Source organism: Eutrigla gurnardus (assembly GCF_963514095.1).
Source record: "Eutrigla gurnardus genome assembly, chromosome: 12".
Taxonomy (NCBI): Eukaryota; Metazoa; Chordata; class Actinopteri; order Perciformes; family Triglidae; genus Eutrigla; species Eutrigla gurnardus.
The window spans coordinates 27758529-27783632 of record NC_139926.1 but is presented as its reverse complement, the minus strand read 5'-3'; the positions used below and the strand labels follow the sequence as shown (position 1 = coordinate 27783632).

The window sequence follows — 25104 nt, the reverse complement described above, 5'->3', positions numbered from 1 at the left end:
TTCTGTTTGTGCGTGGAGGCGTTCAGGTGTCAGAGACTTGATCGGACCATCAGGACGGAGGACGGCAGCTGAGTCAACACAGCCGTCCTCCTTGGCTTCCCATGAGCCACCTCTCCGGCCACCGCTCGAAGTCACCGCCCCTTCCTCCTGTGTGAGCATGATAGCTGATACGCTGGTCTGAGGTCAGTCGTCCTGTATCCCGTTCTGCAGCAGGTGATAGCTGATACGCTGGTCTGAGGTCAGTCGTCCTGTATCCCGTTCTGCAGCAGGTGATAGCTGATATGCTGGTCTGAGGTCAGTCTACTGCAGCTGCTGGAAACTTCTGCTCATCCTTAAAAAACACAGAACCGGACTACCATGTGGATCACGTTGCCAGGGCAACATACTTTGGTGGCTCACGGATTCAGGGACCTGATACAGGTTGACCCCAATGATTGCCCAGCATGCCGTTTTCTTCGGTGGTCTTCCAGCACACCCCGGCTCCAGTTAATCCCCCAGAAAAGGACTGAAGTGGATCTTTAAATATGTGGTCCTGCTGTTTGTAAGACTTTACTCTCTAATCTCCACGCGGACTTCCTGTCCGCGTGGCGAGCGGAGGAATATTTCTCATTCTGTGTTTAATCAAGAGTTTTCAGCTTTAATCGTCTCCGGGACGACGGACGCAAATTAACAGAATGTTTTGGTGCTAATTTTAACTGTAATCTGGGTGTTGATGGACGGTGTTGTCAGACCTCAGAATAACTCAAGTGTCCGTGCTGCGTGGATTATTTTAGATTATGTTGTAATTCCCCTTTAATCTGCCTTGCTTTAAGATTGGAGAGTCGCACTCTGCGATGAAGTGTCGACGGCATCTGATGAGAAGAGAAATCCTGATGCTGTCGCCGGCGTGGAGAACTTCCTGTTATCAGATTATCTGCTGCTACCGAAGAAAAACAATCAGAGGAAGAGATGAACTCACACAACATGTGACGTGGTCTCGTTCTTCTAACTGACCTCAGACCAGTTTAAACTGAAACCTCCTGTGTTCAGACAAGTCCAGTAGCCAGACCTCAGTCCCCTAATGTGGACTGGTGTTGACGAGCAAATCCACCACAGAACCCTGACCCCCTGAAACCTGATTCACACCATTTCTTCTTTTTTCACAAGAGCTTCTTTTCTTGTTAATACAATGTCAAATAATGAATATTACATTTTTCTTGGCAGGCTTGGTCTTCCGTAGGTTGACATCATGTTTCCCAGTAAAAGTGTGGTGATGTAAGAAGAACCAATTTATTTGGTTCTGCTCTGCTGTTTCTGTTTATCTCCGTGAGACGACTTCAGTCACCAGGACAAACAGGGATTTGGGAAAACAGACGAACTAATCAACGTAAAAGGAGCGGCGACCTCCTCCTATGTTAACGGGCTGTTAACGGATTCCAAGACGAGGATGAAGAGTATTTAGAAGCACATTGCTGCAGCAGAGAGGATCAAATCTGGTTTCCTGCAGTTCTTTAATCAGAAGGATGGTTCTTAACATGCTAGCAGCTTGCATCCCCAAAATAAAAAGTTATGCTAATGTTTAAACGGACACTGGACTGAGTGACTTTACATCACCGTGGTAACGACATTCGGCCATCCTACCGTGAACTAAGGCGGACTCCGGGTAGCAACGATGCTCAGTGTCTCTAGAGCTCTGTCTCTGTTCTGGGCTACTGTACACTATGCAGTATACTACATAACGACTTACAATACCTACACTACACAGTATACTACATAACGACTTACAATATCTACACTACACAGTATACTACATAACGACTTACAATACCTACACTACACAGTATACTACGTAACTACTTACAATACCTACACTACACAGTGTACTACATAACGATTTACAATACCTACACTACACAGTATACTACGTAACGACTTACAATACCTACACTACACAGTATACTACGTAACTACTTACAATACCTACACTACACAGTGTACTACATAACGATTTACAATACCTACACTATGCAGTATACTACATAACTACTTACAATACCTACACTATGCAGTATACTACATAACTACTTACAATACCTACACTACGCTGTATAGTACATAAAAGACTTACACTACCTACATTACACCATATAGTATGTAAACTACTTTACACTAATCCCGTATATTACATACATTTAGCCATTTAGAATGTATACAACATATGCTAAGCTGTATAGCATGTATACTAAGCCATAAAGTACGTACACTAAGCCGTATAGTATGTATGTACACGCTATGCTATAGTATGTATACTACGTACACAAACCTTTTACTATGTATAGCATTTACACTAAGCTGTATAGTATGTATACTAAGCCGTATAGTACATACATTAAGCCGTATAGTACATACGCTAAGCTGTACAGTTTGTATACTACGTACGCTAAGCCATATAGTATGTACACTAAGCCATTTAGTACATACACTTAGCCGTATACTATGTACTCTAAGCTGTATACTTCGCACTTTAAGCCGTATACTTTCTACTCTTAGCTGTATAGTATGTACACTACATTGAAGTATTGCAGGTGTTCATCGTTGCCGATTGCGATCAGATGGTGTCACGTTTAATGTGTTCAGGAGATAGCGCCATGACAACAACGGTGATATTGCCGTTGCCTCGTGGCGGTCTCACAACTTGACCACATAAACACAACCATCAGCCCACGAGTGGCCTCTGACAGCAAGAGATCTCACGGCGTTGTCACAGGACGACGCTGCGGAGATCAGCTAATATCACAGGACAATCCACCCGCCACGTTTCCCCCGAACTTTCAAGGTTTTTGAGAGAGTAAAAGGTGAGAGTAAAAACTCTCAGGAGCTCAGCGGAATGCTGTAGTCCCGCCCCCTGGCGCCATTGGGTGCAGAAAGCGAAGTAGAGGAAGTGATGAGTCTGGAACCAGGTCTGAGAGATGCAATCCATCTCATCATCTCTGATTCACTTCCTGTCGGCTGATTGATGATTGGTAGATTCGTCTGCAAGTCGCTCTCTGCCGTCTTCACATAATCGGCTCAGTACAGTCTCGTGGTCCCCCGGGACCGGGACCAGGCGTGGACTGATGTGGTCTCCTCCTCACCGTCTAATCCAAATCAACCACAGTAATAAGGATCATGTGTGACTGTATTAATTTATCTGCTTATTATTTAGTTTCCGTCGGAGACTGAAGGAGCTCAGTGTGTTCGGAGACAGAAGGATGATCAGAAACCTGCAGATAAACGTCCATGGAGATCAGATGACCACAGCTCTTATCGCTGATGTGGGATCAGATAACAAGCAGACCTCCATGTGATGGGGTCATGTGATCCCGATCCACCAGTATTTCTTCTCTGGACAGATTTTAACAGTTCAGGTTTACGTGTAAAGATGTTTTAACATTTTAAATTGTACATATTGTTATAAATGTTCATTCATAATCTATTATCATACATGCTAATCCTTAGCATGTATGCTAATAGCTAGGTATAATCCCAGCCTTGCAATTAGAAGAGTTTATACGACTCTATACTGTAACTCACCAAGTCCCTTTGCAGCACAACTAGCCGTATCAATAGTCAGCATGCTAGTTATTAGCACCAGTGATTAGCAATTAGAAAAACTACCAGTTTGTAACATACTTGGAAGGGTTAACGGTGCTATATACGAGATTGGGAGCATTCTGTTGTCTGTCGACTAGCCAACTATCTTAACTCCTCATCTAGCGTGCTAGCATGCAACAACAACAGTAAACATGCTATCAGAGCTAACAGAACAAAGAATGGTAAACATAATAACAGAGCTAGCATGAAAACAACAGTAAACATGCTTCCACGGTAACTCCGTCACCATGACTCCATCACCTGACGTCGTTGTGTCTGAGTCACATGATCGAGTCGGTTGGCTCCGTGATGAGAGATATCACGTGACACGCCGGGTGACGGCTTCTCGGCTCTGGAGCCTCTGGATTGTAGTTTTTTATGGTTCTGGTCTGTGTTTTATTTCAGTCCTGGCCGGGGCTCCACTGAACTCCATGGACTCTGTGAAGTCTGCCGGTCTTTGTTGTGGCATTGTGTGGAACCGGCTCCTCGGTCTGTGGGGGTCTGGCTCCAACATGTGGCTGTGTTGAGTCATGGCTCTGGGACTGCGGTGAGGAACCAAACTCTGGAGCATACCTTCACTTAGACAGTCTATTTCTTCCTGCTGCCATTCGGCTCCACGTCTGGTCTGGCCTCAGGGTCACATGACCCCACTGGTGGACCGGGTCTGTCTGTGGGCCAGAGGACGGGAACCACAGGAACCAGCTCTCCAGCCTGCATATATTTCATAGAATACATTTAAAGGTAAAGGTTCTCCAGTCAGATGCTTAGACGTCGAGTTTTCAGGAAAACAAAGGTCCGTCAGCGCTCATCTCCGTTTGAGATGGGATCATGACTCCCTGCAGGACCACAGCAGCTCCTGGTCTGGTCTGAACCACAGCAGCTCCTGGTCTGGTCTGAACCAGTTTACAGATTAAAACTTTTCTGAAGTCATCAGAGATGATCTGAGATCAGCTGTGGGCGCTGTCGCTTCCTCACAGCTTCATCCTCCCCCTCCTCATCCATTATCTGTCCCCTGATCCCGAAGAGTCAATGATCCTGACCCAATTAGTGGGAGCCTTCCAGGCGAGGGGGGGCATCATGGTCCAGCTCCCATTTCCTGTCATGCCCCCCCGCTCAGAAAAATGAGATGCTAATTAATTACCATTGGCATCTTCAGGCGCAAACGTCAGCTTGAGTAGAGAAATCAGCAGAGTCCTGCAGTCAGCTGCTGGGTAGTCCTGGACCTGAACACGCCACGGTCCCGACCCCCCAAAACGCATAACGGTCCTCATCCTGAACATGTCACAGTCCCAAGATCATCATGACATCATCCAGAGTGGTGGATTTAACCAAGCTGGATTCACTGGATCCAGCAAGACCCACATAGGCTGGTTTACCACAGTGGAGGAACCCAGAATCAAGTATTTATCTGTGATTTAATATCAATAACCAGATGAAAAGGATGCTGAAATAACTCCATCATGATGGTGATCAGTAAAAAGTGCTGAGTCATGCTTTGTTAGGTCTGTCTGCAAGACCACAAGATAACTACTGTTAAAACGCTGGTTTTCTGAATGGAGTCTGGTTGATGGATAAGGTAATCTTTGTATTTGGTGTGAAAACCAAATCCCAGGCGTGTTGGTGAGTCCGAGTCCACATGTAGACCAGGACCGGTGCATTGAGACACGTCCTGTCCCCGCTGAACACCGGGATGTGACTCGTGAGCTCAAAGATGATAATTATTCGTAATTGCCGTCCGGCTGCATGAGCATCATCGGCGAGGCTCGGTAATGAGGTGGAGGAATCTTCACGGCATGCGGCGCTCTGTCGCCGCTGCCATGATGACACATGGCAGGCCAAGATGTCGGCCATCACACGGCGTTAAAGCTTCACGAGGAGAGTCCTCCGAGGAGACCGCATTACCCAAAACCCTGGAGACACGTTCAAGACCCTAAACGCATCGTTTACTGCAGGAGACACATTCACAGACCTACAGTCACACTCTCTCTCTCACACACACACACACACACACACACACACACACACACACACACACACACACACACACACACACACACACACACACACACACACACACACACACACACACCTCTGTACAGTCCCGGAGATCTTAACTCTTTCTTTTGAACGCAGCTCCATAGCAACAGCTCTCTAGGACTTTCATTGATCAGATTCATAACAGTCAGTTCTGTTCTAATTCCATGTTAAAATGTTTAAAAACATTAAAGTCCCAGTTGGCAAGTCCGGCGGATCGAGGGCACTCTGTCAGATTTTCAATGTTTACAACTCTCACGCTCCTCCCCCACGACCACCGAGCTCCTTCCCCTCGACTTCGTGCCCTTTGAAATCTCTTAGATCGCCACCTTTGAAACGCGGGTCCCATGTTGACTCTGGTTTTGTTACGGGCACCGTCGCAATCTTTCTTTTTTTCCTTATTTTCCACTGGTGTTTTCTTTTCCTTGGTTGTTTTGGACCTCCTCGTTTCGGTTTTTAACGAGGAATTGGAAGCTTGTTGCTACTTCCCTCCGCCTCCCCCCTGTGATAGTGGAACAACCTGAGGGGGGAGGGGATCTGTGTGTGCACTAGGGTTGCACATCTCTTTGTGATAAACGGTTCGATATGCATCTAGATACACAGGTTACGATTCGATTCAAAAACGATATCCTTTATCACAGACCGATTCGATTCAAAAACGATATCCTTTTATTACAGACCGATTCGATTCGAATCGATTCCATACAGTGTAAGAACGATACGATTCGATTCTACGGTTAATATTTGTTGTAGATATTTTATAAAATAAAGAAGCCGATTCTATGAAAGTGACAGTACAATAGTTTCTTTTCAAATATGTAAAATACCACATATCCCCAAGCATTGTGGCTGTATGGCACTGGCAAAAAAAAACAGAACAACAAAATCACATGTCAATGTATTTATTTTTAGACATGGACCAAAAAAAAACTCTGGCTGAATGGTTGGATGGCGGTCACAGGACAGCGTCGTGGACGCTACCCGTGCTGCTGCCGCCTCTTGTGGCGCAAGTTGAGACACAAGCGATTGACATTCAAAGCCGTCCGTCTCTCACGTGCGGTCGTGGAGTGCCTGCGGTCACACGGCAGCGTCACAGCCGCCTACCTGTGCTGCGCCCGCCTCTCCACCTCCACCTCCTCCATGTTCCGTGTTGTCCCTTGTTTATAACTCATACCAGCTAGCCAGCTACGGCGTTTCACGGGCAGCTTCAGCTCTCGCGTTGTTTTAGAGACGCTGGTGTAATGCCGCCAATAGATATGATGCCGCCAACCGCTTCAAAGTCTCGCGATACCCGATCCATGACTCCGTAACCGATTCATCTAGGAATTCATTGATAATTCGTATCGATTGAGGAGGCTGCTACCGATGCAGCCGTATCTCTCACCTGTTGAACCGAATATCCGGTCGCATCGGTTTATCGTTTACAACCCTAGTGTGCACGAACACAGCCCTGCGTGCTGATTGGACAGGATGATCCGGGCCGTCGATTTTTTGCTAAACCAACAACAAGCTCTACGTGCACGTAGAGGCGTGCATTTTTTTCTAAAACTGGATGATTTATGTTGTTCTATCGGAGCGTAGTCTCAACTCCTCTCTGGTTGTATAGAAGTCTATGAGAAAATGGTCCTACTTCTCTCTGCTGGCCACCAGGGGGCGACTCCTCTCTGGTTGTATAGAAGTCTATGAGAAAATGGTCCTACTTCTCTCTGCTGGCCACCAGGGGGCGACTCCTCTCTGGTTGTATAGAAGTCTATGAGAAAATGGTCCTACTTCTCTCTGCTGGCCACCAGGGGGCGACTCCTCTCTGGTTGTATAGAAGTCTATGAGAAAATGGTCCTACTTCTCTCTTGATGTATTATCTCAGTAAACATTGTAAACATGAGTTTATGGTCTCAATCTCTAGTTTCAAGTCTTCTTCAATCCAGCATGATGTTCATTTAGTACATTATGGTCCATTTAGAGTCCACCAGACCAGGAAGCAGGGGATGCTTTAGGGGGCGGGGATTACCTGCTGATTGACTACAATGCTACCAATGTTAGTTAGCTACTAAGATGACTTCACTGGATCCAGATCCAGTAAGGGTGCTGCTCGGAAACTGCTTGGAGGTATTTAGAGCTGCGAAGCCCCTGGGGGCCCTGTCCACCTCAGAATGCTCCGCCATGAACCCGCTGACAGCTTGGAGCAGCGCCTTTCTCCGCAGTCCTTCCATCCTGTGCCGGGACCCGGTCCTCAGCGGGCCAGAAAGCACCCCGACCCCCCCTCCGGTCTGCAGTCTGTCCCCCTGCCAAGTCTCGTAGACGGATCCAGATCTCCATGCCACACCTTCCTGCAGAGGAAGGGAGGGATCTCACCCACATTGTTCTAAACGGAGATAAATACAGGGTTCGGTTCTACCTTCAGAACCGACACCCGACCACAACCCTCCTCCAGGACTCTGGATCCTGGTCTCTGCTGCCAGATTCTCTATGGTTTCCCTTCTCTGCAGGACTCTCGGAGTAAAACCTCGAACTGTGGCGAGGGGGGTGGATTTAGTGGACCTGGATCTCAGAGTACCTACAGCTGGATTCACAAAATAACACAGCAGCCGAAGCATAACTGAAACCTGATCCGCGTCTCTGACATCATCAGACTCAGTTACAGACCCTGAATCTGGTTTAGGGTTCATTCAGTTCCATAGTAATGTGGAGTCATCGGTACCAGCTGATCCAGACTCACAGGACTGACTGCAGAAACAAGATCTTCGTACACTCCAAAGACCAGGATGTGAACAGTTCTTATGAGGACCACAGTCACCGTTCAGGATCAGGATCAAAGCCCTCTCATATTCTTCTGTCCCTCTTTTCTGCTCGGCGTCTCTCGTGCCGAGATAAGAGGGTAATTATAGCAAAACCATTTTACTGTTATTATTCCTCAATCTGATGGAGTCAGCAGACTGGGAACGCTGGGAACACTGGAATGATGGGAACACTGGAATGATGGGAACACTGGAATGATGGGAACACTGGAACGATGGGAACGTTGGGAACACTTGAATGATGGGAACACTGGAACGATGGGAAACCTGGAACGATGGGAACACTGGAATGATGGGAACATTGGAACGATGGGGACGATGGGAACACTGGAATGATGAGAACACTGGAACGATGGGAACGTTGGGAACACTGGAATGATGGGAACACTGGAACGATGGGAACACTGGAACGATGGGAACGTTGGGAACACTGGAATGATGGGAACACTGGAACGATGGGAACGTTGGGAACACTAAAATGATGGGAACACTGGAACAATGGGAATGTGGGAAAACTGGAATGATGGGAACACTGGAACGATGGGAACATCGGAACGATGGGAACATCGGAACGATGGGGACGATGGGAACACTGGAACGATGGGAACGTTGGGAACACTGGAATGATGAGAACACTGGAATGATGGGAACACTGGAACGATGGGGACGATGGGAACACTGGAACGATGAGAACACTGGAACGATGGGAACATCGGAACGATGGGAAAATCGGAACGATGGGGACGATGGGAACACTGGAACGATGAGAACACTGGAACGATGGGAACATCGGAACGATGGGGACGATGGGAACACTGGAACGATGGGAACACTGGAACGATGGGAACATCGGAACGATGGGGACGATGGGAACACTGGAATGATGAGAACACTGGAACGATGGGGACGATGGGAACACTGGAACGATGAGAATACTGGAAAGATGGGAACATCGGAACGATGGGGACGATGGGAACACTGGAATGATGAGAACACTGGAACGATGGGAACGTTGGGAACACTGGAATGATGGGAACACTGGAACGATGGGAACGTTGGGAACACTGAAATGATGGGAACACTGGAACAATGGGAATGTGGGAAAACTGGAATGATGGGAACACTGGAACAATGGGGACGATGGGAACACTGGAACGATGAGAACACTGGAACGATGAGGACGATGGGAACACTGGAACAATGGGGACGATGGGAACACTGGAACGATGAGAACACTGGAACGATGAGGACGATGGGAACACTGGAATGATGAGAACACTGGAACGATGGGAACGTTGGGAACACTGGAATGCTGGGAACACTGGAACGATGGGAACGTTGGGAACACTGGAATGATGGGAACATTGGAACGATGGGGACGATGGGAACACTGGAACGATGAGAACACTGGAACGATGAGGACGATGGGAACACTGGAACAATGGGGACGATGGGAACACTGGAACGATGAGAACACTGGAACGATGAGGACGATGGGAACACTGGAATGATGAGAACACTGGAACGATGGGAACGTTGGGAACACTGGAACGATGAGAACACTGGAACGATGGGAACGTTGGGAACACTGGAATGATGGGAACATTGGAACGATGGGGACGATGGGAACACTGGAACGATGAGAACACTGGAACGATGGGAACGTGGGAAAACTGGAATGATGGGAACACTGGAACGATGGGGACGATGGGAACACTGGAACGATGGGAACGTGGGAAAACTGGAATGATGGGAACATTGGAACGATGGGGACGATGGGAACACTGGAACGATGAGAACACTGGAACGTGGGAAAACTGGAATGATGGGAACACTGGAACGATGAGAACACTGGAACGCTAGGAACGCTAGGAACACTGGAACGATGGGAACACTGGAACGATGAGAACACTGGAACGATGAGAACACTGGAACGCTAGGAACACTGGAACGATGGGAACGGTGGGAACCTGACACACTTAAACAGGCTTCTGTGGTTCCAAGGTTTCACCAGAGGAGGAGGAGGAGGGAGAAGAAGGAGGAAGAAGAGGAGGAGGGAGAAGAAGAGGAGGAGGAAGATGAGGTCTCATGTTACTAGTAACAGAAATTACATTTCTCCTTCATTACTTGACTACATTGTTGTTGTCAATGTGTTCTATAATCATGTTTCATTTCTCTTGTGAAACAGTGAATTAACTCGTAGACATGCTAACGTTGCTACATGAGTCCAGCAGCCAAACCACGGAGCAGCAGTTTCATGAAATACTATATATATGACTCACCAGAGGACAGCCCCGCTTTCTCCCTCTTTCTGCTCGGTGCCTTGAACACACTGGCGAGCAGCGCCAACATATGGCAGCGGTAACAAGCTAATGTGGAGCTGGCAGCGCGGCGGCTAATTACGCCACCTTTAATGCTGCGGCGTCTCCGGGGAGGGGCGTCGGCTTCTGAAGCTGCACGGAAACCCTGGCTGGCCTTCATTTACAAATGGCTCTTTCAAGTGCTGCGTTTCTGAGTGAATCCCAAGACAGTAGCCAACAGGCTGGCAGCTGCTTTGATGCCACCGGTTAATGCTCCGTTATTTCTGCTGCTGCGCTACAGAACGGCTAAATTACATTTCCACATCAAACACATTTACTAAACACGTTAAACACGGCCACGTTTCCTCCTCAGTGTTCAGTTATCACAGGCTGGGGGCAGGTGTGACAAGACGCCACCGCCGAGGGCCCCACAGGGGCCCCTCCTATCAGGCCCTGTCAGAGTCTTTCTACAGGCTTCCAACGGAGCTCATACAAACATTCATTACCAGGAACACAGCTAACATTAGCCGGGCTAATCTACCAGTTTAAACATGGAACAAAGCTAACATTAGCTGGGCTAAACTACCAGTTCAAACAACATGGAACAAAGCTAACATTAGCCAGGCTAAGCTTCCAGTTCAAACAACAAGGAACAAAGCTAACATTAGCAGGGCTAATCTACCAGTTCAAACATGGAACAAAGCTAACATTAGCAGGGCTAATCTACCAGTTTAAACATGGAACAAAGCTAACATTAGCTGGGCTAAACTACCAGTTCAAACAACATGGAACAAAGCTAACATTAGCCAGGCTAAGCTTCCAGTTCAAACAACAAGGAACAAAGCTAACATTAGCAGGGCTAATCTACCAGTTCAAACATGGAACAAAGCTAACATTAGCAGGGCTAATCTACCGGTTCAAACGTGGAACAAAGCTAACATTAACCGGGCTAAGCTACCAGTTCAAACAACATGTTTGATTTTGATTTCTATACGTGATTGGCCGACAGGTCTGATCAGATGTTAATGATCATGAACACACATCCTCACCTCCGTGTGTGTGATGCCGAGGACCAATCAGAGTGCCGACAGGAAGCAGCTGGACCCTCAAGCGTGAAATGAAGGTCGCTGTTCTCTGTTGATAACCCAGGAGGAAAGGCTCCTCGTCTCCGAAACCCGTCTGAAAGTCACACAGGAGGACGTGAACCTCCGCATCGCCACGTTTACGTTGGATGTTGGACAAGCTCGTCGTTTAGACACAACAGAAGTCCGATTCACAACCGATGGCTTTACTTTCCTTCGTTGTTTATTGAGTTAGTTTGGAGTTCAAATCGGTGGCTTCTTACACACACACACACTCACACATTTAGTCAACTGATGAATCGCTACAGTAACAAAAAGCAGTCAAACAACAGCTGGATGGGTTAATGTACATTATTTTAATAACATGTGGATAGAATTTAGATTAAGGTAATCAATAACTACATTCTCCCTTCTGATCCAGTCTCGTTATTTGTACCTTTTTTCTAATTTGACCTGAAAATAAACTCTGAAAACAGAGTCAGCTTGAAAGTTCAGCTTGCTGAGTTGGCTTCAAATTTAGCTTAGCATCAATCCTGCTAGCATTTTAGTGACCACGCAGGTCAGCAGTGAGCCTGGAGACGAGGTCACGACCTGATGACATCATAAACCTTGTGAACAACACAAGACTATTAAAGTTTTACTGCAGAGTTCATAAAACACATTAGAGTGCTTTATTGGCCCATTAATGTGTGTGTGTGTGTGTGTGTGTGTGTGTGTGTGACTGTGTGTGTTAGTGTGTGTGTGTGACTGTGTGTGTTAGTGTGTGTGTGAGACTGTGTGTGTTAGTGTGTGTGTGTGTGTGTGACTGTGTGTGTTAGTGTGTGTGTGAGACTGTGTGTGTGTGTGACTGTGTGTGTTAGTGTGTGTGTGAGACTGTGTGTGTGAGACTGTGTGTGTTAGTGTGTGTGTGTGTGTGTGTGTGTGTGACTGTGTGTGAGACTGTGTGTGAGACTGTGTGTGTGAGACTGTGTGTGTGAGACTGTGTGTGTGTGTGTGTGTGTGACTGTGTGTGTTAGTGTGTGTGTGACTGTGTGTGTGTGTGACTGTGTGTGTTAGTGTGTGTGTGAGACTGTGTGTGTTAGTGTGACTGTGTGTGTGTGTGTGTGTGTGTGTTAGTGTGTGTGTGAGACTGTGTGTGTGTGAGACTGTGTGTGTTAGTGTGTGTGTGTGTGTGTGTGTGTGACTGTGTGTGTGTGTGTGTGTGTGACTGTGTGTGTTAGTGTGTGTGTGTGTGTGTGTGTGTGTGACTGTGTGTGTTAGTGTGTGTGTGTGACTGTGTGTGTTAGTGTGTGTGTGTGTGTGTGTGTGACTGTGTGTGTTAGTGTGTGTGTGTGACTGTGTGTGTTAGTGTGTGTGTGTGTGTGACTGTGTGTGTTAGTGTGTGTGTGACTGTGTGTGTGACTGTGTGTGTGACTGTGTGTGTTAGTGTGTGTGTGTGACTGTGTGTGTTAGTGTGTGTGTGTGTGTGTGACTGTGTGTTAGTGTGTGTGAGACTGTGTGTATGTGTGAGACTGTGTGTGTTAGTGTGTGTGTGTGTGTGTGTGTGACTGTGTGTGTTAGTGTGTGTGTGTGTGACTGTGTGTGTTAGTGTGTGTGTGTGTGTGTGACTGTGTGTGTTAGTGTGTGTGTGACTGTGTGTGTGTGTGTGACTGTGTGTGTTAGTGTGTGTGTGTGTGTGTGTGACTGTGTGTGTTAGTGTGTGTGAGACTGTGTGTGTGTGAGACTGTGTGTGTTAGTGTGTGTGTGTGTGTGTGTGTGACTGTGTGTGTGTGTGTGACTGTGTGTGTTAGTGTGTGTGTGAGACTGTGTGTGTTAGTGTGTGTGTGTGTGTGTGACTGTGTGTGTGTTAGTGTGTGTGTGAGACTGTGTGTGTTAGTGTGTGTGACTGTGTGTGTGTTAGTGTGTGTGTGTGACTGTGTGTGTTAGTGTGTGTGTGTGAGACTGTGTGTGTTAGTGTGTGTGTGTGAGACTGTGTGTGTTAGTGTGTGTGACTGTGTGTGTGTTAGTGTGTGTGTGTGTGTGACTGTGTGTGTTAGTGTGTGTGTGTGAGACTGTGTGTGTTAGTGTGTGTGACTGTGTGTGTGTTAGTGTGTGTGTGTGTGTGACTGTGTGTGTTAGTGTGTGTGTGAGATACCTGCCGGCACGTTGGTACAGTGGTTAACTTGTCACCTCACAGCTAGAAGGTTCTGGTCTGATCCCGGTCTGGGCATACCCCCTTCGTGGAGTTAAACATGGACCCCGACGTTGTAGTGGTTTGGAACATTTAAATCTACAACGTAAACCAGAACCATCAACCTATCAGGGTCTGGATTCAGGATCACATCGAGAATCAAAGAGGAACCTTTAAATCTCAGCCGATCAATCAGCAGCTCATCACGACCCTCGACTCTGGACCAGGATGAACTAGGACCTTCTGGACCAGGAGGAACCAGGACCCTCTGCAGCAGGAGGAACCAGGACCCACTGCCCCTAGAGGAACCAGGACCCTCTGCACCTGGAGGAACCAGGACCCACTGCAGCAGGAGGAACCAGGACCCTCTGCACCTGGAGGAACCAGGACCCACTGCAGCTGGAGGAACCAGGACCCACTGCAGCAGGAGGAACCAGGACCCTCTGCACCTGGAGGAACCAGGACCCACTGCAGCTGGAGGAACCAGGACCCACTGCAGCAGGAGGAACCAGGACCCTCTGCACCTGGAGGAACCAGGACCCACTGCAGCAGGAGGAAGCAGGACCAACTGCACCTGGAGGAACCAGGACCCACTGCAGCAGGAGGAACCAGGACCCTCTACACCTGGAGGAACCAGGAGGACCCAGGTCCCCTGCAGCATGCTCGGTGGCGATGCTGCCGTCTCTCTGGATCAGATCCAGATTGGAGGATTAAAGCAGTTCATCCACTGGCCTGAGGTCAGAGAAACACTCGGAGGTTAGTGAGTGCGGCGTTGCTGCAGCTGAATCACTGACCCGAGGACAGCTGCTCAAAAGTGAAGACAAAAACTGAACCAGGATCAGAAGTGATAATCAGCAATTTATTTGTTCTTTAAATCATTTACAATCTTTTTAATTATCGTCTCAGAAGTTTCTCTCTTATCTGAACTACATTTAATTTAATTGAATAATTTTACTGTTAGACTTTCTGCTTCTATTCATTATTCTATTCTTATTTTACATACTTGTAATTTATAATTATTATTATTATACATTTCTGTCTTGCTGGGGATCAATAACGGTTTATATTTGTTAATCAAGTTCAAAGGTTATTAGAGTTGTAATGAAACCGGTTTCCTCAACAACAGCATGATGCTGTGTCTGTGGATCTGGTCTAAGTGTAGACCTGAACCTGGCTCCCCCATGTGCGTGTGTGTGTGTATGTGTGTGTGTATGTATATATATATATATATATATATATATATATATATATATTAGAGAGAGAGAGAGAGGTGGCAGTGCCTGTGGAAACATGAAAGCTTTTACACGCCCCCCTCGCCAAAACCACACACATAAAAGCGTGGTCCTCGCCGAGCGGGACGTTTACGGGTCCAGACTCGGCGTCTCCAGCCAGACTGCCTTTGATTCAGGCTCAGAGGTGGCGGAGACGCTCGGGCTGGAAGTCAGCGCCGCTTTCTGCGGCCGTGGTGAGGACTGGCAGCGCTAACGAAGTCAGAGCCCGGGCCTGAGTGCCACGGTGCGTTCAGGGACCACCAGCTGCCAACAGAGTCTGGAAGCGCTCCTTCAGAGACGCCCAGGAGAAGGAGGAGGTGTCGACCTGCAGGAGGAGATCACACAAACTTAGTAACTCTAACAGGCTTAAATTCCAGTTAGCTCCCAGCTAGCTTCTAGTGCTAACGGACGTTCCCAGCGGCGAGCCTCGGTCAGTGCATCCTGCGCACTGTGCTATCTGGACTGAAAGGCGCTACCCTCATGCATTATGGGAAATAAAGTATCCAGTGTTATTTGAGTTGGTTACCTTGACAACGTGTCTACGGGTGACATCGGGTCTCCTGCAGAGTTCCTGCAGCCGCTTACAGAGCTGCCCAGGTGTTGAGTACAGGTACTCTGCTGCAGGAGAGCAGAGAAGAAGAGAAGCACGTCACACAGGGCCACTGACCCCAACCCAGGGTGCACGTCACTGACCCGGGGTCCAGGTCAATGACCCGGGATCCACGTCACTGACCCAGGTCCAGGTCACTGACCCGGGGTCCAGGTCAATGACCCGGGGTCCAGGTCAAAGACCCGGGATCCACGTCACTGACCCGGGTCCAGGTCACTGACCCGGGGTCCAGGTCAATGACCCGGGGTCCAGGTCAAAGACCCGGGATCCACGTCACTGACCCGGGATCCACGTCACTGACCCAGGTCCAGGCCACTGACCCGGGATCCAGGTCACTGACCCAGGTCCAGGCCACTGACCCGGGGTCAGGTCTTCCTTACCTGGGAATATCTCGGGGTACACTAAAGCCTTGGGACACAGAGGGAAGCAGCCACAGTGAACCGCTTCCAACCTGTAAAACATCACATTTACAGTACAAACACATGAGAATGTATTCATTCAGTGTCGGGGCGGAGGTCCCTGCAGTCTTACTCGTGCTAACGCGACTCACTAAGTGGGTCAACATGAACCGGACTCCGGCCTGCTGACCCAACCCGTATATAAATATGTTGTACAAAGAATGTGATTGGTAAAACAAGCTCTGATCCGTTGTGGTCTGAAGGGGCAGTTCCTGGATCTCTCTGGTCCGGATTATTGAGGTCAGTTCAGTTCACTTCTCTAATTTGAGTAAAATGTAATCAGGCTTTTCATGTGAGATATAATTATGAGATGTTTCAGTGGAATGAATGAGTGTATGAGCACTGCAGGGCACTGACAGGCGTCACACTGATCATCTCAATCAGAGATAACGAGGCTGGAACTCTGCTGACACCTCGACGGAACCACGTTCTGTTCTGTTGGGTCTTCTCCCATCCAACACACAAGACCCTTCAAGGACTGCTGCTGCTTTTATTTTGTTGAACTGTAAAACACTTCAAAACATTTTTGTAATCATGTTGAACATTATTTAGCATGTTGCTAGAGTTAATACTGATGGTCCTCATCCCTACTGGTTCTGTGGAGGGGGGCCCAGGGTCCCCGTCCTCCTGGTTCTGTGGAGGGGGGCCTAGGGTCCCCGTCCTCCTGGTTCTGTGGAGGGGGGCCTAGGCAGGCGCACTGGAAGCACCGGTGGCACCCCCCACTTTTCACAGGAATCCGGCCCACTAAGGAATATTTACTGGCCCTTTAAGTAGAAAAAAACATTTAAAAAATGATGGCCGTATAGTGGCCTCTCTCATCTCCGGGGTGCAGCACAGTGTCGACTTGCTCCGCAAGGCGCGCGGCTCACCGCGCAACCCCGCTACGTTCTTCTTCGTGTACTTTATGCGCTTGATGTCGTTCTGATGACCGTTCCGCCTCGTTGAACCACCACAATGTCATTTTCTACTTTGAAAACCCAGAAAGTTGACACTGAAGAGTGCAACAGCTTATCAAAATACATGAGTGGAACCGGACCGGTATATTTATAATAAATTGGCTGTGTCTCAGTCTAAAAACCGCTGCGCTCGCGCTGCCTGCTCGCACAGATCCGCTTGTGCCCACATGCACTGATGCAGGTGTTGACTCGAAATATATGCAGAGAAGGAGCGCCGTCTCCTTCAAAACAACATCAAGCCATGTGTGTGTAGTATTAGTAGTAATTGTAGTATTCTGTGGAGGGGGGCCCAGGGTCCTCATCCCTCCTGGTTCTATGGAGGGGGGGCCCAGGGTGCTCATCCCTCCTGGTTCTATGGAGGGGGGGCCCAGGGTCCCCGTCCTCCTGGTTATCAGCAGAGTGCTGTGGGGGGGCCGTGGGTCCCACCTGGTTTTGGATCAAAGACAAACACAAACATCACTTCCCCCTGAGGGACGCCACTTCCTCTTCTGGCAGCCATAATTAGCTCATGACTTCACAGCGGGCGTCTGCCTCGTTAGCATAATCACTCATTTACATCCGACACGCTAGCTAACTGTCGACGCCACTTCAAGCCGCTAACGCAGGAGAAGCTCATTCATTAGCATGCTAACGTGTATGCTACGTGACTCCTGATCATGCTAACTGTAATGCTAACATCCTGGCCTCAGAGTGCTAACATGCTAACTCTTTTTCAACATACAGTTGGGGGCAACCGGCAATTCCCTTTATTCTCATTTTAATCTGGTTTCCTGTCTAATGTCCTTTATTATTTTATTATTTTCTAATGTTCTTTATTATTTTATTCCTTTCTAATGTTCTTTATTATTTTATTCCTTTCTAATGTTCTTTATTATTGTAATCTGGTCTCCTCTCTAATGTTCTTTATTATTTTCTAATGTTCTTTATTATTGTAATCTGCTTTCCTTTCTAATGTTCTTTATTATTTTATTCCTTTCTAATGTTCTTTATTATTTTAATCTGCTTTCCTTTCTAATGTTCTTTATTATTTTATTCCTTTCTAATGTTCTTTATTATTTTATTCTTTTCGAATGTTCTTTATTATTTTATTCCTTTCTAATATTCTTTATTATTTTAATCTGCTTTCCTTTCTAATGTTCTTTATTATTTTTATTCCTTTCTAATGTTCTTGATTATTGTAATCTACTTGTATTTATTCTTATTTGACTCCTGCTGTGAGAGTGAAGCCTCCTATAGATAAATAAGTATGTGTGAGCTCCAAACATGAATCAGGTGCAGATCAGACCATCAGGACTGCAGGCTGACTCCTCACAGTGCCGTTTGATTGGCTGTGGAGAGCGGAGCGTGGGATTGGCTGGGGTGGATCTGCCTGTGGACGGCTGCAGACTTCAGGTGACTGAAGTCTGACTGAAGTCTGACTGAAGTCTGACTGAAGTCTGGTTCACAGGCTGCTGGTCCTCGTGAGTCCACACCTGCAGGTTTCTACCGGCTCCTATTTAAAGACACCTTGATGAGAGTGCCGACTCTGAAACTCCCTTCGACCTGTCGCCGCCTTCAGCTCTCCGAGTGGTCTGACATCTTTCATGTGATGCAGCGCTGCAGCGTCCACGCTTCACATGTCACATGACTTCATCACACTTCATACTCCTATCACCATTATTCTGAATAGAAGCACCTCGTCACAATAACAGTGATGTCATCGACTCACATGGCGACCCCGAAGAACTCGTGTGTGGCGGTGGAGACGACCACGTCGGCCTCACACAACACTCTCAGGTAGTCCTCTCTGCTGGACTGGAAGCCCCAGTTCAGGATGTGGGACTCCAGCAGGGGTCTGGCCTCCGAGAAGATCTCTGCAGGAGGGGGGGGACGGGAGGGGGAGAGGAGGAGGAGGGAGAGGAGAGGGAAGAGGGAGAATAGGAGGAGGAAGAGGAGGAGGAGGAGGGAGAGGAGGGAGAAAAGGAGGAGGGAGAGGAGAAGGAGAGAGAGGAGGAGGAGGGAGATGAGGAGGGAAGGAAGGAGAGGAGAACAGCAGCTGTTTTAAACTTCATCACTCGTTTTATTTGATGCTTTCATGGCCAAATGTTCACATTGAAAAACTTTTCTTTTGATAAAAACATGTCACTTTGTTATGCTAGATAATAATAATAATAATAATAATAATAATAATAATAATAATATTATTATTATTATAATAATCAAAATAATCAGAATAATAAATAGAATATATAACATGACAAAACTATGAATATTATTCATGCAAACAGAAATACATTTAATAAAGATTTTTAGGAATAGTGTGTGTGTGTGTGTGTGTGTGTGTGTGTGTGTGTGTGTGTGTGTGTGTTTGCTTGCTTTTGTGAGTTCAGGCTTTGTAATTTCTGTAAGTATAAGTATATTATTTCTGTAATTTATTTAGAAATAATAAGAGACATCATATTAGTCGATAATTATATCAAAAAGAAAATGAAAGAAAATGATTCCATGAATCATTAATATCATAATATGTGTAATGAGCGTTGTAAACAAAAAGGTTTAATAAATAAATGGATAAATAAATAAAATGTTTTTGTGCAGTCTGAGGAGAAAATGAGATAAAGAGACTTTTTTTAAAAAGCCTGACATTTATGAATGTGAATGTTTATGACTGGAGCAAAAAGAAAAACAGGTGAGGGGTGAAAATAATCAATACTCTGACCCTATTAACAAAATCAAAGTCGATTAAAATTGTCCTAATGTGATTGCTTTCCCAGCACTCATAAAGCTAATCAGAGAATATGAAGCTGGATTTACGGTCAGCGTGTTTATGCTGCAGTAAAACTTTACTTCTCAATATCTCAGAGTGTGTTGGATCAGTGTGTTCATCAAGTTAACACACACACACACACAAACCCCCCCCCCACCACACACACACACACACACACACACACACACACACACACACACACACACACACACACACACACACACACACACACACACACACACACACACACACACACACACACACTCATTATAGCATCATCAGCTGATGATACATGGTGTGTTTTATCAATTAAAGTGTCCTGAGGGCTGAGAGCGGCGCTGACCTTTGACCTCCACATCATCTAATAACACAGAAACAGATTATTTACCTCCAGACGGCAATAAACATCAACAGTCTCCAAAGGTGAAAGAAAAGTCACAGCCGTTTCAAACTTCATCGAACTAATGTGATGAAGAAACTGGAGTACCACATCTTGCCTGCAGCTCCAATACAAGATCAATAATTTACCCTCAGACGGACATTTAGGTTCTTAAACGTGAGGTAGGAACAGACATGAGGTCTGGACAGACGTAAGGTAGGGACAGATGTGAACAGGTGTGAGGTAGGAACATACGTGAGGTAGGAACGGGCGTGAGGTAGGAACAAACGTGAGGTAGGAACATACGTGAGGTAGGAACAAACGTGAGGTAGGAACATACGTGAGGTAGGGACAAACGTGAGGTAGGAACATACGTGAGGTAGGGACAGGCGTGAACAGATGTGAGGTAGGAACAGACATTAGGTAGGAACAGACGTGAGGTAGGGACGGACGTGAACAGATGTGAGGTAGGAACAGACATGAGGTAGGAACAGACTTGACAGACATGAGGTAGGAACAGACATGAGGTAGGGTCAGACGTGACAGACATGAGGTATGGACAGCCGTGAGGTATGGACAGCCTGATGTGAGGTAGGCACATACATGAGGTAGGGGCAGACGTGAGGTAGGAACAGACATGAGGTAGGAACAGATATGAGGTAGGAACAGACGTGAGGTAGGGGCAGACATGAGGTAGGAACAGACATGAGGTAGGAACAGATATGAGGTAGGAACAGACGTGAGGTAGGGGCAGACATGAGGTAGGAACAGACGTGAGGTAGGAACAGATGTGAACAAATGTGAGGTAGGAACATATATGAGGTAGGAACAGACGTGACAGACATGAGGTAGGGGCAGACGTGAGGTAGGAACAGACGTGAGGTAGGAACAGATGTGAACAGATGTGAGGTAGGAACAGATGTGAACAGATGTGAGGTAGGAACAAACGTGAGGTAGGGACGGGCGTGAACAGATGTGAGGTAGGAACAGACATGAGGTAGGAACAGACGTGACAGACATTAGGTAGTAACATAGGTGAGGTAGGAACATACGTGAGGTAGGAACATACGTGAGGTAGGAACAAACGTGAGGTAGGGACGGGCGTGAACAGATGTGAGGTAGGAACAGATATGAGGTAGGAACAGACGTGACAGACATGAGGTAGGAACAAACATGAGGTAGGGACGGGCGTGAACAGATGTGAGGTAGGAACATATATGAGGTAGGAACAGACGTGACAGCCATGAGGTAGGAACAGACATGAGGTAGGGGCAGACATGAGGTAGGAACAGACGTGAGGTAGGAACAGATGTGAACAGATGTGAGGTAGGAACATACATGAGGTAGGAACAGACGGGACAGACATGAGGTAGGGGCAGACGTGAGGTAGGAACAGACATGAGGTAGGGGCAGACATGAGGTAGGAACAGACGTGAGGTAGGAACAGATGTGAACAGATGTGAGGTAGGAACAGATGTGAACAGATGTGAGGTAGGAACATACATGAGGTAGGAACAGATGTGACAGACATGAGGTAGGGGCAGACGTGAGGTAGGAACAGACATGAGGTAGGAACAGATGTGAGGTAGGAACAGACGTGACAGACATGAGGTAGGAACAAACATGAGGTAGGGACGGGCGTGAACAGATGTGAGGTAGGAACATATATGAGGTAGGAACAGACGTGACAGACATGAGGTAGGAACAGACATGAGGTAGGGGCAGACATGAGGTAGGAACAGACGTGAGGTAGGAACAGACATGAGGTAGGGGCAGACATGAGGTAGGAACAGACGTGAGGTAGGAACAGACATGAGGTAGGGGCAGACATGAGGTAGGAACAGACGTGAGGTAGGAACAGATGTGAACAGATGTGAGGTAGGAACAGATGTGAACAGATGTGAGGTAGGAACATACATGAGGTAGGAACAGATGTGACAGACATGAGGTAGGGGCAGACGTGAGGTAGGAACAGACATGAGGTAGGGGCAGACATGAGGTAGGAACAGACGTGAGGTAGGAACAGATGTGAACAGATGTGAGGTAGGAACATACATGAGGTAGGAACAGACGTGACAGACATGAGGTAGGGGCAGACGTGAGGTAGGAACAGACATGAGGTAGGAACAGACATGAGGTAGGAACATACATGAGGTAGGGGCAGACATGAGGTAGGGGCAGACATGAGGTAGGAACAGACTGTTCTGTGTGTGTGTACCTGGTACGTCCGTGAACGTCTCCCCGAGCACCGACAGGTGAAAGTCGACTTGGTTCTCCTTCAGTTTGATCAGAGTGGAGAAGAACAGCTCAGGGTTCTTGTCGTGCTCCCTGAGGATACCATATCATCAATATCATTAAATATATATATACGTGTGTACACACACACACACACAGTACTCTATACAAATATATGTGTGTACACACACACACACAGTACTCTATATACTGTATAATATACACATACCAGGAGTATGCAGCAGTAAGATTTTTCAGAGATATTCAGATATGACGTCACAAACCCTTTGATCTAAATTTGGGTTTAATAAAATCCACTCAGAATTTGGTCTAAAATGAAATAAATTGGGTTCAGTTGTGTTCTTTCAGTTTGCAATGACATTTAAGAGCTTTTAATGAAACCGTTTTAATCTATATTTGATAACAAATATTTCAAAGTGACATTCAAATGTCTCTGATGTTAAACTGTCTATTACACTATATTCTACACTTTTCAAATTAAAGTCTTCAGCCTTCCCTTTATATGTGAAGAACCCACAGGGAGAGTTGATCTTCACCGCCGTTAAACACAAACGCTACATCATTATTATTATAAATTATTGGGTTGCTGATGATGACTTTTTGTGGGTCAGAGCCAGTCCGTCCGATTCTTTCAATGATTGAGTTTGTGTTATTGCATTATTGGTGGTGGGGTTTAATGAGCGAGGTGTTGGTGGTCTGGTCCGGCTCAGACCGGCACCACCTCGCCGCTCCAGACTCAAACCCGGTGTGAAGGTCAAACAGCTGGCGAGGAGCGGCGGCTCCTCTCTGATTTCCTGAGGTGAAGAATTACTGAGCAGATTATTTCTTCTCATTTGCAGCTCTCAGCTCGTCGTCTCCCTCCGGACTCAGAGATAATTCCCTCATTTCCACAAAACCTTTTTAACTCCTTCTGTGAGCGAGCGATGCCGCTATTCCCCGCGATACAGGAGAGGACAAAGGCAGAGATAACTCCCATCAGCCCCTCTGCTCAGCCTCCTCACCCTCCTGTTAATTAACGTGGCAGGAAAGCGTTCATAACAGAATCTAAAGAACATCCTCCACGAGTTCATCACAACATTCACGGAGAACTGGAGCTCATGATTTTAACATTAATCAGCTCATCAATGTGAAATAAAACAAGTTCCATATGAAAAAGAATATGAAAAATCATAACACACTTTCCTTTAACGGGCTGTTCCTAATAAACGTTTCACGTCATTGAATGTCAGAAACACGTGAACGTTGGTCTCCAGGTGTGTATGGATATTAACTTCATTTTCATCAGACTAAGAATAGATGTTAGATTTATTATACGATCCCCTTCCATGAGAACTGAAGGGATGAGGTGGAGTGGACTGAGCATGCTCAGTGGAGAGCAGGGCTCATTAATATGCAACAGCAGCCGAAGAAAAAGTGATGGTCTCATTTACAGATGACTCATTAAATATTCTGCTTCATGTTGAACCAAAGAGGTGCTTCTGAAAAACCAAATATTATTAAAATACAAGTTACTGTCAATTAAAATAAAATTAACTTTACTGTATATTATAAAATACACTTTACTGTCAATAATAATTAATATTATTATAAAATACACTTTACTGTCAATAAAAATTATTATTATAATAAAATACACTTTACCGTCAGTTATTGTTATATTTGATATGAAATACACGTAACTCTCAAAATAATATAGAATACAATTCACTTGAGAAAACAAATTAATACTTTTCCGTAAAACGTTCAATATAAAACATTGTACACGCTGTGATGTGATATGTCTACATGAAATACAATTTACTTTAAATATCTTTATAGAAGAAAATCAGCTTTACTGTAAAAATATATATGAATGTGGGAAAATATCTTTGTGTAGTACACTATAGTAATAATAATGGTAATAATAATATTGGTAATGATAATAACAAAAACAATAGTAACAATAACAATAGTAATAATAATAATAATAATAATAATAAAAATAATAATAATAATATTAGTAATAATAATAACAATATTTATAATAGTTCCTAATGAGATGATACTAGACGTCCACATAAACACCAGTGACATCACAGAGACTGTTTGTGGTCCAGAGCAGCAGGACATCGGGATCACATGTCCTGATCACAGATTTAACCCCCCCACCCCCCGGTGCTGCAGCAGCTTCACCTGAAACAGATGTTCACCCCCCCCCCCCCCAGCAGCAATAAGACGAGCTGTAATCTGAGGATCCAGGCCACACACAGATTAAAAACACAAACCAGACAAGAAGCTTCAATCACAGATTAACAGAACATCTCTGTGGAAATCCTCATTTCTGACAGAATAAAAGCAATAATCCATCTGTGTTTTTCTCAGTTCAGAGCAGATTACATGACGGCTGCTGCCGTTACCGATACCAACGAGGAAGAAAAACACAAACACACCGCTGC

At 46.2% G+C, this 25104-nt stretch overlaps 1 protein-coding gene across 1 annotated transcript in view; it reads right to left on the bottom strand.

Annotated features, from left to right (window-relative positions):
* Positions 1 to 14869: 14869 nt before the first annotated feature.
* gtdc1 (glycosyltransferase-like domain containing 1) overlaps positions 14870 to 25104 on the bottom strand; it is a 28121-nt gene continuing 17886 nt past the window's right edge. The window contains exons 7-11 of the mRNA XM_084022766.1: positions 22632 to 22741; positions 18997 to 19141; positions 16255 to 16325; positions 15791 to 15882; positions 14870 to 15589 (exon numbers count right to left, since the gene is read on the bottom strand). Coding sequence (XP_083878892.1) covers positions 15515 to 15589; positions 15791 to 15882; positions 16255 to 16325; positions 18997 to 19141; positions 22632 to 22741 — 493 coding nt within the window. The 3' untranslated portion in view covers positions 14870 to 15514. The remainder of the gene's footprint in view (positions 15590 to 15790; positions 15883 to 16254; positions 16326 to 18996; positions 19142 to 22631; positions 22742 to 25104) is intronic.